This window comes from Xyrauchen texanus, chromosome 38 (assembly GCF_025860055.1).
Source record: "Xyrauchen texanus isolate HMW12.3.18 chromosome 38, RBS_HiC_50CHRs, whole genome shotgun sequence".
Lineage (NCBI taxonomy): Eukaryota > Metazoa > Chordata > Actinopteri > Cypriniformes > Catostomidae > Xyrauchen > Xyrauchen texanus.
The window spans coordinates 33,992,729-34,006,169 of NC_068313.1; the positions used below are offsets into that span (position 1 = coordinate 33,992,729).

A 13,441-nucleotide genomic window follows, 5' to 3' on the forward strand; every position below is an offset into this window, starting at 1 on the left:
TTATAGCCCTCCTAAGCACTCTTCTCTCTTAATTGCTCTTTAATTTTCATGATTCACATTCTTTGTGCATATCGCCACCTACTGGGCAGGGAGGAGAATTGATATAAATTTATTTAGACTTAAATATTGATCTGTTTTGCATCCACACCTATCATATCACTTCTGAAGACATGGATTAAACCATCGGAGTCATATGAATTACTTGTATGCTGCCTTTATGTGGTTTTTTGGACCTTCAAAGTTCTGGCCACCATTTACTTGCATTGTATGGACCAACAGAGCTGAGATATTTGACTAAAAATATTTGTGTTCAGCAGAAGAAAGATTGTCATACACATCTGGGATGTCATGAGGGTGAGTAAATGATGAGAGAATTTTAATTTTTGGGAATCATGATTCATGGTTCACCTGAACAACATTTGTGAGATTTGCATCCGAACATTTGTGAGGTGAATTGATGTAATTTTGTGTCACAGAGAACTAGTGATCTGTGATTTTTCTATGATGTTGGAAAATAAAAGTGCTTTTCTAATGGGAGATATGTGTCAATTTAGGCCTATTTAGATTAGTAAAAGTTAGACCACTGAGGTAAGATGCATATCTCAAACATCTTCACTTGAGTGGAGTTCAATCTGAATTAATTGCATTGCATGCATCCATTCAATTAAAAAACAAAAAAAAGGCTACATAATTACAATATTTGATTTTGTACATTAAGTGACAAAAATACATTATAAAGAATTATATCAGAAGTATTTTATGCATTCTGGGATAATCAGATGACAGCTGGGACAAGTTTACCTTGGGGGGCTTCTTCCCTCGGGTAGAGGTAAGACTGCACCTTTCATGATTTTCAATGTTGTGCTATGACAATTCAATTACCAAATGATTATTTTTATTTCCCCTGGGAATAGCCGATGCATCATCGTCCTGTGCATGCTAAACATATGTAAAAATGTAGCAAACTAACATTGTTCTTAATAGGGGCATCTTCCCCTACTATACTGGATAAGTTACATTTTGAGTTGAACTTTCAATAATAACAGGTTATTAATAACAGCTTTGAGGAGCATATTGGTCAGAGGGATATGTAAAAATAATCTTATGAGAAGTTCAATCTTATGGTAGGTTCATTTTGAAATCATTAGTATTGATTATTCACACATAAATCATAAATGAAATCATTCTCAACAACATGAGGATTATGATAGACTTGGGACAGACTCTGCTGTTAAACAGTAAGCAGGTTCTGTTCCCTAGGTGAATGTGTCAGCCAATCAAAAACAGAGAAAAGCCCATACGTCAGCACCCGGCCCGGGCAACAAAGCACACGCGTTCACACTCTTGTCACCTGCAGCGGTACACACCTGTGCGCGTGGGTTGGGCTGGGTGCGGAAGCGCGCGGCCCCAGAGCTCAAACAGCGCGCGGCCATGTGGGGGGTCATCGCGTACCTGAACAGCCCCGAGCTGGTGGCCGCTTTCCAGCGATGTTGTGGCCTGATTCCGAGAGAGGCATCCTCGTATGTTACTCAAAACGGACTCGTAAACGCGAATGGTTCCGATGTGGACGGTTTGGTCAAGATTCACCGGCGCAAAGCGCAGCAAATGAGGAACGGGATGTCACGCGCACAGGACAGTAACTTCAACTATAAATGCATCAGTTCACAATATGACAACAAAGTCGGAGTAAGTAAAGCTGATTTAAAAGAGATCCTTCATTCAAGTAACTTTACTGAAAAGTCATTTTCAATACAGAAGCACATAGAGCACAATGACAGGATTTTCTCGTTCCTCTGGTTGGTTGAGATGACGGTCAAACGTTCAAGAAGCAAAGTTTGATGTCTCATCACTTGGATACATAAAAACCTGTTTTCAAAACTAATGTTTGTGTCTAATACAATGACCGTATATGCTGTCAGATCACTTCTTTATTAAAATCCCAATCATAATATTTATAACAACTTAAAATGATGACATTAGCAAACATCCTTATATAATGCTTATCATATTAGTTTATCTGCATTCAAGTAGTTACAAATGTCTTTGTAACAAAACTTTACTCTTAAAGGGATAGTACACCCAAAAATGAAAATTCTCTCATCATTTGCTCACTCTCATGCCATCCCAGATGTGTCTGACTTTCTTCCTTCTGCCGAGCAAAAATTACGATTTTTTTTCAGCTCTGTTGGTCCTCACAATGCAAGTGATTGGTGACCAGAACTTTGAATATTCAAAAAGCACATAAAGGCAGCATGATCTCCAGAAAGTAAGAATCAATTTCTTCTGAAGCGATATAACAGGTGTGGGTAAAAAAACAAAAAAAAAAACAAATAAATATTTAAGATCTTTTATACTAGAAATCTCCACCTTCGACTAGCCCGACCAGTAGGTGGCCATAGGCACAAAGAAGAATGTGGAAGTGAAAGTGATGGTGGAGATTTATATTAATAATAATTTAAAAACGACTCAAAAATGTATCTGTTCTCACCTACACCTACTTGTGTAGCTATGGATGTAAACAATGGATATGGATTACTTTTATGCTGCCTTTATATGCTTTTTGAAGATTTAAAGTTCTGGCCCCCATTTGCAAGCATTGTATGGACCTTCAGAGCCGAGATATACATCTTAGAATCTTCTTAGAAAGTCGTACACATCTGGGATGGCATGAGAGAGAGTAAATGATGAGAGAATTGTAATTTTTCTGGTGAACTATCCCTTTAAAGGTGCTGCAAGCAATTTCTTTATGGCAAGCATAAAATATACCTATTCCCTGAAAAATATCAATTAAATGGGTGCAATTAAATATTGCACCTGTCTCTGTGACCGTGTTATTCTCTGTAAACAGTGAAAAGAAAACAAATGTTGTTTTTTTTCCGGTTGTCAATACACAGCAAGTTTGAGATCGCTGTTTTGCTGTTATCGCAGATTTGTTAAAAAGAAGAACTGGGGAAAGTCGACATAAACATTAAAAAATAGAAATTATAATTATCTTTTCACTTTCAAAAGACTTTTAACAAAGAACTTAATGTAATTCTCGTTTTTAAGTGTTTTGGTACAGTAAAGCAGTTTATTCATGGACATCTCTGTGTACAGGAGCATCCTGGGCCTCATTATGAGGTGAAGAACTGGCTTTTCTATTTTCTGTTTGTGTCGTCAGCCACTCTGGGACATGAAGTCTTCTACATCACCTTCCTGCCCTGCATCCACTGGAACCTCGACCCGTTCCTGTGCAGACGCCTCGTCAACGTCTGGGCTGTGAGTGGCTGAGAGACTCTCACACACATGTGCACGTGCCTTGATGATACCTAAAGCACTGGACAATTAGGTCAAATTTAACTAAGTATTTATTTAAATTACTATTTTTATACAAACAACGATTTTTTTTTTTTAAGATAAACATTTGTTATCGTGCAGGAATTGGGTTGATATAAAACTAGCATGACTTTCTCCTTTAAACTCTGTCTCTTGCGTGTGTATCTATTTGAGATCTTAGTTAACTTAATGATATATTCCAGGTTCAATACAATTTAAGCTCAATCAACAGCATTTGTGGCAAAATGTTGATTCTTTTTTCTTCCTATTTTCTCTCCAATTTGGCATGCCCAATTCCCAATGCGCTCTAAGTCCTCGTGGTGGCGTAGTGACAAATCTCAGTTGCCTCCGTGTCTGAGACCATCAATCCGCACGTCTTATCTGCGTTACCTCAGAGCACTAGAGCGTGTGGAGGCTTCCCTCTATTCTCCGCGGCATCTACGCACAACTCACCACGTGCCCTGCCAAGAGCGAGAACCATATTATAGCGACCACGAGGAGGTTAACCCAACGTGTCCCTACCTCCCTAGCAACCGGGACAATTGGTTGCTTAGGAAGCCTGACTGGAGTCACTCAGCATGCCCTGGATTCGAACTTGTGACTCCAGGTGTGATAGTCAGCGTATTTTTCTTGCTGAGCTACCCAGGCCCCCCTTCCCTCCTTTTCTTTAAAAAAAGCCAAAATGGGTGTCACAGTGAGGCACTTACAATGGAAGTGAATGGGCCCAATTTTTGGAGGGGTTAAAGGCAGATATGTTAATCATATAAGTTTATAAAATCACTTACATAAATTTGATTTATGTAAGTTTAAATCATCGTTTTGCGGTTATAGTGTTTACAGCATTATGTCGTCATAGCAACGAAGTTGTAAAATTGGAAATAACTTAACACAGAAAAGGTTAGTAAGCGATTTTATCACACTAGAAGCATGTTAACACACATATTGTTTATGTCTTGTGGCTATACTTTTGAAACCGTGAGTATTTTAATGTTTACCGATTGGCCCTCATTCACTTCCATTGTAAGTGCTTCACTGTAACTCTGATTTTTGCTTTTTTTTTTTAAGAAAAGGAGCAAGTCAAAATAATTTTTTTGGTTATTATCATTATACCACAAATGCTGTCGATTGAGCTTAACTTGTATTGAACCTGAAATATTCCTTTTAATGCTATTTATTTCCACGTTTACATCTAGTTTCAACAGCAACAGAACCTCAAATAGCAAATGTAACTTGTATGGAATTTATTCATTCGTTCGAACATTCAATGAATCACATTTTTTAATTAGACTATTTTCTCTCTGTAGGTGGTGATGTATATTGGGCAGGTAATGAAGGATATTTTAAAGCTGCCTCGTCCTTCAGCTCCTCCTGTGGTCAAACTGGAGACGCGCGTGGATGCAGAGTACGGAATGCCGTCCACACATGCCATGGCAGCAACAGCCATCTCCTTTACATTACTTCTCAGTGCTCAGGAGAGAGTGAAGGTCAGACACACACACACAATATTCAAAAACGTTTTTGAATGTGGGCTTTTGAATCACTTGCTGAGGCGGGGCTATCTGGCTCCATCCGTCAGCCCAAGGTCCGCCCACACATCTTCTATGTGGCAATATAATGAACTCTCAATAAGTTAATTCTCTGTTTAAACTTTCATTTGAACAAGCATTAATTTCACTACGTTTACGTCTCTCATCCACTCTAGAACTGTGCTTTCTTCCACCAAAATCAAAGCGTTTTAATCGAAGTACTGCATATTTTGGAAAACGATGATGTTAGAAAACTGAAAACGGAGGTTTTAAACATAATTGCATTAGTGTGGATGTGGCCTCAATCTTAATTCCACACCATTGAACTGGAATGTTGTATGACTTCAAAGCTTCCAAATACCTTCAAAAGACTTTTAATATACCACATTAGACATGCACTAAAACATATATAATTTTTTTAAGATTTACACATTTCAATTTCATCGCAAAATTTAAAATTTAAATAATCTTTAACAAAATGTTAAAACAAAACTTTACTTTTGTTAAAAAGCACACAGTTCAATTAGATGACATTTTGTTATGAAATTGATATGCGCAAGTCTTAAACATAGGCCAAATCATTTTTGGAGTGTATGAAATACTTTACTTTTTTAGTCCTTTTTGGTGCTTGACAAACATAGTAACTGTGTTAATAGCTGCAAAGATTCCAAGAACACAGGATGAGATGTTACTATCCTTGTGCAAGCACTTCCAAGAGTTCATGAACAGTGAGCCTGGTGAAATTTGGGGAGCGCATCGTCAGTAGTGTACCTTTGGTTCCTAGGGTGTTTCGGCCTTTCACACTATACACCCTCCCCAAAGGCGGCCAGCGACAGGGTGATCAATCCTATGCTTGCGTCCCATTCCCAATTAGTCATAGGAGTTGCCTTGTTGTTGATAGCCAACATCCCATGGGACTATGCATGGCAGGGGCGTCCTCCTCCCTGAGTCAAGCATTGTTGACCGCATACCTCCTGGCCCTCTCACTTCGGGGCCCAGCTGGGGTCTCTCCTCTTGATCCAGAGCCACTGACTGCTGCCTTCTGCCGCCTCCGACACAGCTCTGATTGCCGAACGCTGGCTCTGGCCCTTAATTCCCAGGTCTCTAAGCAGTCTGGTTGTAGATATTGCCACAAAACCTCTGCAGCCCACAAAATAGCTGTGTAATGACTCTTCAAAATGTCTCCTGTTGTGTTACATGGAAACAGATATCAGCCAACACTTGGATTCATGACAGATATATATTGCATTTGGTGCGGTCCCCAGATATTGGGTCAATCCAAAACTTAAATGAACTTCGATCTGTGCTCCTTCAAAGCTAATTTGTTCTGATATTTTAGTACAGGTCACACAGTAGTACTGATATAATAAGCATTGTAAAACTTTATAAGTGGATTATAAAGTTGCATTGCTTTCCTTGATAGTCTATTCCTGTTGATAGATTATACAGGCAGTTTCAGTTTCAATCAGCCCCATAAAATTCATTCTGTTCTCGGTAAGGATTGGAACTGTTTTGAAGTCTGAGATATTACCCAAAGATTCTTTGTGCATAAAGGATTACCAGACAGCCCATGTGTGAGATTTAGGTTTTTAAACAGTGAAAAAAACAACAACATTATACTCAATTATACATGAGCTTTGTGCCAGAATCATTGAGCTCATTCAGGAAACATCCTTCATTTCCTTCATTTGAAAGACCTCCAGTTGACCCAAAGAAAGAGAGAGAGGAGAGGATAGGGAGAGATGGACAGAGAAAGGGAGACGGAAAGGACAAGACAGAAAAGAGGGGGCGGGGCACCTTCATGAATACGTAAAGACTCTTCCAATGTAGTCAGTGATTAACAGAGTCATGAATAAAACCTGAGGGAAGATACCATGTCAGGGGAGAAAGAGGAGGATGCCAGGGAGGAGATAGGATAGAAAGACATATTGTTTAAAGAACAGCTATATGTCAAGCTGCCAGACAGAGTGGATGGAGACTATGACATCGAGACTTCCTCATGGAGAGAAATAGGATGTGACAATGAGGGAAGATGGATGAGAGGATGTTTTGATATATAAAAGACAGTGGATTTCATGCTATATAAGTGATTTTATAGGAATTGTTTAGACACTTTTATGGTGTTTCAAAGCCGTATGACTTTCTCTTTTCCTTGGAACACAAAAAAGAGTGATTTTGCAGAAAGTTCTGGGGAATTTTGTCCAAGGGATTAGGGCTGTCGAGTACCAAAACAGATAAAAAAGCACCATAAAGGATCATAATAGTAGTCCATGCAACTTGTGCACAATATTCCATGTGTTCTGAAGACATACGATAGCTTTATGTGAGGAATGGACCACAATTTCAGTTGTTATTCACTGAAAATCCTTTCCATTTTTCCATAGCTCTCATGTCTCATTTGCATTCAAATATGACTTTGAGACACATTGCATCAGTTTTGACAGGTTTATTAGATGGCATTAAACATCATTGGATCTATGACCGATCCTCATTGATGTGAAACCTATTGCGATGCGTCTTTAAATTTGGCCTCCTTTTGCTTTCTACATAAGACAGAAAGTCATTCAACTTTTGAATGACATGAGGGTGAGGAAATGATTGCAAAATGTTTGGGTGAACTGTTCCTTTAAAGGTGTTTTTCTTTGTGTATGCATTAGTTCTACTTCGAATTGGGATTGATTGTGGCCGTGGTTCTGTCTACACTGGTATGTCTGAGTCGTCTTTATACCGGCATGCACTCTGCTCTGGTAAGTCTGGATGAGTGTGTCTGTGAAATGTGTGTGTAGACAGGTCAAAAAGAGAGAGCGAGATGCTTTAAAAGCAACATGCACTTTTGCATTTGATATAAAACATTTATACTGCTGTATAATTCATGTAGCCTGGCTGGTTTCCATATATTTTACCTCTAGTTCCTTTAATGCAGCACAGTTTTAGTGGCACCTGATAAGGCAAACGTATTGTATATTACTAATTTTAACAAACCTCTAATCATAAGTATATAAACTTTGATGCATAACATATCCCACATTGTTCATTTATAACCGAACATAATGCATGAAATTTGCTTTCCTGAACTTTAAGGCTTAGCACATTAGACTAGCAGATGATAAATTGGGTGAAAACATCCAACAGACTTACAAGACTAGAATATCATAGAGATTGGTGCTGGGCTTTTTTGACTTGGGCCAGTAAGTAATCACCTAACAACCACCCAGGATACACTAGCAACAACATAGCAACACCCTAGCAACCGTTTAGCAACCACAACTGAAAAGCAACAGCATGCCAACACCCTGGCAACCACACAGAACACCCTAGCAACCACTGAGTACCTGCAAAGCAACACCCAGATAACTATCTAGAATACCCTAGAAACTGCATAGCAACACCCTAGCAACAACCCAGAAGCACCTTGCAACCACTCGGCAACCACAGAGCAAAACCCTGGCAGCCACCCCAAATTTCTAGCAACCATCCAAAACATCCTAGCAACCACTTAGCAACCGAACAGCAACACCATTTCAACCTCATAACAACCACATAGCAACCATCCAGAACACCCTAACAAAGTAACAACTTAACAACTGCATAGCAACAGCCTAGCAACCAGACAGAACACTCTAGAAACCACTTAGCAACCACACAGCAACACCCTTGCAACCGCATAACAACTGCATGGCAACACCCGGGCAACCACACAGAATACATTAGCAACCACTTAACTTCAAATCAATTGCATAATGACACCCTGGCAACTGCCACAAATCACCCTAGAAACCACATAACAACTGCATAGCAAAAACCTAGAACACCCTAGCAACCACCTTAAAATGCCCTAGTGACCACAAAGCAACCGCATAGCAAAACAACCTGGCAGCCACCAGAAGACCCTAGCAACCACTTAGCAACAACATAAATGCATATCAACTGCATAACAACACCCTGGCAACCACCCAGAACACCCTAACAGCTGCTTGGAAACAGCATAGCAACACCCTGGAAACCACACAAAACACTCTAGCAATCACTCAGTAACAGCACAGCAGCTCCCTGGCAACCACCCAGAGTAACCTAGCAAACACGTAGCAAACATTTAACTGCATAACACCCTGGTAACCACCTAGAATACCGTAGGAACCACTTAACTGCATATTAACTGCATAACAGCACCCTGGCAACCACCACAAACCACCCTGGTAAGTGCATAACAACCGCATAGCAAAACAACCTGGCAAACACCCAGAACACTCTAGCAACCACCCCGAAGTACCATAGCAACTGCATAACAATACCCTGGCAACCACCCAGAACACCCTAGTGATTGTATAACAACCACATAGCAAAACAACCTAGCAGCCATCCAGAACACCCCAGCAACCGCATAACAACACCCTAGAAATATCCTGGCAACCAACCAGAACACACTAGCAACCACTTAGCAACAACTTATCTGCATGGCAACTGCAAAACAAACCACTGGCAACCACCCAGAACACCCTAGCAACCACTTGACAACTGCATAGAAACCTCTGAGTAACTGCATAGCAACACCCTGGCAACAACCCAGAACACCCTAGAAACTGCATAGCAACACCGTGGCAAAAACTGGTACACCCTAGAAACCAGTCTGCACCCACATAGCTAAACCTTGGCAACCACCCTGAACACCCTAGCAACCAGAAAGCAACCCCCTAACAACCACCAAGAACACACTAGCAACATAGTGGCTAGTTTTGCATGGGAAAGCACCACTAACGTTTTCTTCAGAAAACATAAAAAATATATTTTTTATGATTAAATTGGCATTTGATTAAATGCACATATTTCATTATGATGCAGTTATTCTGTAAAATTGATTGTGCTGACAGTATGACTACACAAAATACTTAAGCTATTGAAGCACTGTAATGGATTATTAAATTATGTTTAATGCAAATGACAGGAAACAACACTGAATATCTCTAATTTATGTTTCCTCCTGTCAGGATGTGATCTGCGGAGCTTTAATTTCAGCCTTCATCATGGCTGTATCATACCCTTACTGGGGAACCTTTGACTTCCTGCAGCTTCACAGCCCATTCTCCCCTGTAGTGGCGTTGGTTGTGCCCCTCTTCCTGTGTTACAATTACCCAGAGTTAGACCATTACAGCACCACACGGGGGGACACCACCATTATTTTGGGAGTCGGGGCGGGCTGCTCAGTCGGTTACTGGGTGAATGAGAGATTGGGCCTGACCTTTGACCTGTCCGGACCTCTTCCAGTGACCCTGCCACCTCTGACCCATGTGGCCTTTGGTCTTGGTGTCGCACGGTTCCTGATTGGGGTGGGATTTCTGGTATTGACCCGACAGACAGTGCGATGGGCGAGCCTGCGGGTGTTCTGCTGGGTTTACGGAGTGTCTGCGAGTGATGTCCAAGCTTGCAGGAGGAAAGAGATCGAAGTGCCATACAAGTTCTGCACGTACACAGCCATCGGACTGGTCAATAGTATCATAGTGAACCGAGTGTTTGTAATGATGGGACTGTGGGATTTGGGAAATAGGATTTCTGTCTAATTTCACTGAGACAGAAATCTGTTTACAGACATGTTACTTGCACTGTCTCATCGTTTGAAGGGAATTCCATTTCATAAACCTGTTTAGCTTTAAATTGTAGCACTAAACAGAATTTGTAAAACCTAGCACTGTAAGCACACCAAATTTAAATCAGTTTGAAAATGTAATTTTGGGAATGCTGTTTACATTGATCTTGAGACAGCTGAGCTTAGAAAATGCTTGAAAATGCATTGATTTCACAAGGTTTACATACACCAGAATGCAGTTTTTCTCCACCAGAAACAGCGTTTTGAAAGGTTATAATTTGATAAAAGCACTAACATTAATACTTCTGCTAAAACTTGTGTAATTTTAGAGCTATGAAGTTGTTTAATTTTTGTGCGACCTTCGGGACATTTTTGTTTTTTTTTTATCATTTTTGCTGTGTTAATGCCAATGGCATAACTTTTGCCAAAGGTGTGTATTTTTGGGGGAATTTTGATATTTCAAATTCAGTTCCTATAAAACATCTATAATACATGGTGTACACAAAATAGTTGCACTCAGGACCTTAAGGACAAAAATGTCCCCATTGAAGTCATTAAAACTACAATATTTGATCCCAGTGCCATTAAAGCCTAAAATCATGAATTCTATGATATTATGCTTTCATTCTGGAGCCCTGGCTTCAAAATTATTTTTTTTTTATATTTTCCACCAGATGGCGCCATTTTTCTTATGTTTAGCCTATGGAGCAAATACATGCTTTTTCCCTATTTTCTGTTTGTTGTATTATAGAGCACTGCAGGACAATTGAATAGGACAATTGTATGGTTGGTATGGATATCAGAGTGTTTTGTATGTGTATATTGAGAAATGTGTGTGTGTGTGTTTAAAAAACAAACAGTGGCATTATGTAAACAAACTGGCATTTAAAAGATTATAGTCCTGAAAATGAATTAATATTTGGTAGTTATGATCAGGACTGATGTTGGATAAAATCTAAGTCAGTGAAAGTGGAAAATAATATTAATATCTAATATTTTTATAGCAGTTTTTTTTATGCTAACATTTTTGTCCTCTACGGTCCTGAGTGAGTTTTTTTTTTTTTTTTTTTTTTTTAAATCTGACACTGCACAAAAAATTAAAATGCATCAAAATCAATATTGTTGCTAATCACTGACATGGGGCGGGGGACTATTTTAGACTGAGCTGAGACGGAGTTTGTGTCTGGGAAATTGTTTTGCAATTTGGACTTTCAACATCATCACAAGCGATGCTTTAATGATGTTATAATTTTGACTAACATACTGCAGTATGTCTCACCTAAAGTGCTACGACTACCATCTCTGTTAAGTGTTTTGTATTTCACCATGTGGTTCTAAACTTGATATTTATTAAAACTACTAAAAAGCAGATTTTGTTCTTTGAGCTGCTCGAGTTCGGCACAAGATTCATGACGTGTTTATGAGCCCATTGCAGACAGTGTGAAGGGAATGAATAAACAATAAAAATCAGCCCTGAGAAAAAAAATGTCCCCTCTATTTCTCCATCTGTTTGTTTTGAAGTTTTACTGTGTTGGTTTGTTGAGGAGGGTTTGTTGTTGAAGGTTTGAAAGGGTTTAACAGTTCTTTATGAATCCTCAATATCTATAAACACTACAAAAACCACAAGCACGCCTCTCATATAGCCACAAAGTCAGCGCACACACACAAACAATCCTTTCACACACAAAAATTAAAGACCGATTATATGGGAATTATGCAGTGACCAAAAATGTTAAACGAATCAAAACTATTTAATATTTTAAATCGTTAGGATTCGTACGACTTTCCGAAATTTGGCTAATTCGTATGATATCGTATAACTGTCACTACAGCCAATGACCTCTCTGGATATCATTTAGGCTACATCTAATATGCGACAATTACTTGCTTCTGTCACACAGCAGCTTCCTATCATGTTTACACACTCTACTGATTGGTTAAGTTTAGATAAGGGGTTTGGGTAAGTGCATAATATTAATAAGCATGTCTTTAATGCCTCGCGCGCGGGAACTCGCGCTTATACTTCCGCATTACTCATCCGGGCATTTGCGCGTGACGAAATGGTACGAAATAGCCAACTTATAAAATATGTATGAATTTTCATGAGATCGGGTTGATTTTATCATCATTCAAAGTCACCAGTCAGATTCCAGCTCTAGACAACCAACCCTCAACCAACTTCACAATATGTTACACTTTTGTTGGCCGCTTTTACATTCACTGTCCAGTCCAACTCATCAAATAAAAAAAAATGGTTTCATAAGTGAATTACAATATTCTATGTACAGTATATATATATATATATATATATATATATATATATATATATATATATATATATATATATATATATATATTATTATTATTATTATTATTATTATTATTATTAGCCTACAAAACTAATATCAAATATTTAACATCAAAAGTTTTTTTTAAATAATGATAATCTGGCAGTGTGTATGAAATCAGGTGGAGCCAACCCCTGTTGCTCTGACATATCCGATAACATTTTCAACCAGAAACGTTTTCACATTTGCCATCTCAACCCACACACACATTTTGGCTTGTTTAACCTGTAAACAGGCCCCTTGGTTTAATAGGTATAACAGCCTAAAATAAATTTGCATGCAACGACTTTGCTTTGCATGATAGTAGTGTGTTTACATGCATGCCAATATACTAATAACTACCAAAAATCAGCTCTTTCAAAAATTCTGACAACAGAAGAAAACCGCGCTTAACTGGTAAAAATGCCAGTAAGTGTTTAAATGTAATGAGAAATTTGGGCAATGGGCAAAAATCTTCTTTTGCCGATTGGTTTATGCTTAAATCTTTTAACCGTCAGAGACACCGCATAGCAGAATTGCAATGTTTGCTCAATGCAATTTAATAACATATAATATCCTTTAAATATGCACAGAAAAATATGTGTTGGATTTAGGCTACTTCAAATATATATATGTAGCATTTTTGCATCATGCTTAAGTAAATTCAACTTAATTTGTTTGGTCAATTTATT

The 13,441-nt window shown here is 38.8% G+C and overlaps 1 protein-coding gene across 1 annotated transcript; it reads left to right on the forward strand.

The window, feature by feature from the left end:
- Nucleotides 1–971: 971 nt before the first annotated feature.
- On the forward strand, nucleotides 972–11,549 carry sgpp2 (sphingosine-1-phosphate phosphatase 2). The gene is made up of 5 exons (XM_052110313.1): nucleotides 972–1,686; nucleotides 3,097–3,258; nucleotides 4,620–4,799; nucleotides 7,499–7,588; nucleotides 9,827–11,549. Exons 1-5 carry the CDS (start codon nucleotides 1,432–1,434, stop codon nucleotides 10,394–10,396), a joined length of 1,257 nt encoding a protein of 418 aa, XP_051966273.1. The 5' UTR covers nucleotides 972–1,431; the 3' UTR covers nucleotides 10,397–11,549.
- The last annotated feature ends 1,892 nt before the right edge of the window (nucleotides 11,550–13,441 follow it).

Coding starts and splice junctions, on each gene's coding strand:
- sgpp2 (XM_052110313.1), top strand. CDS start 1,432: ATGTGGGGGGTCATCGCGTACCTGAACAGCCCCGAGCTGGTGGCCGCT. Junction 1,687..3,096: donor AATATGACAACAAAGTCGGA/GTAAGTAAAGCT, acceptor CTCTGTGTACAG/GAGCATCCTGGGCCTCATTA. Junction 7,589..9,826: donor CCGGCATGCACTCTGCTCTG/GTAAGTCTGGAT, acceptor TCCTCCTGTCAG/GATGTGATCTGCGGAGCTTT.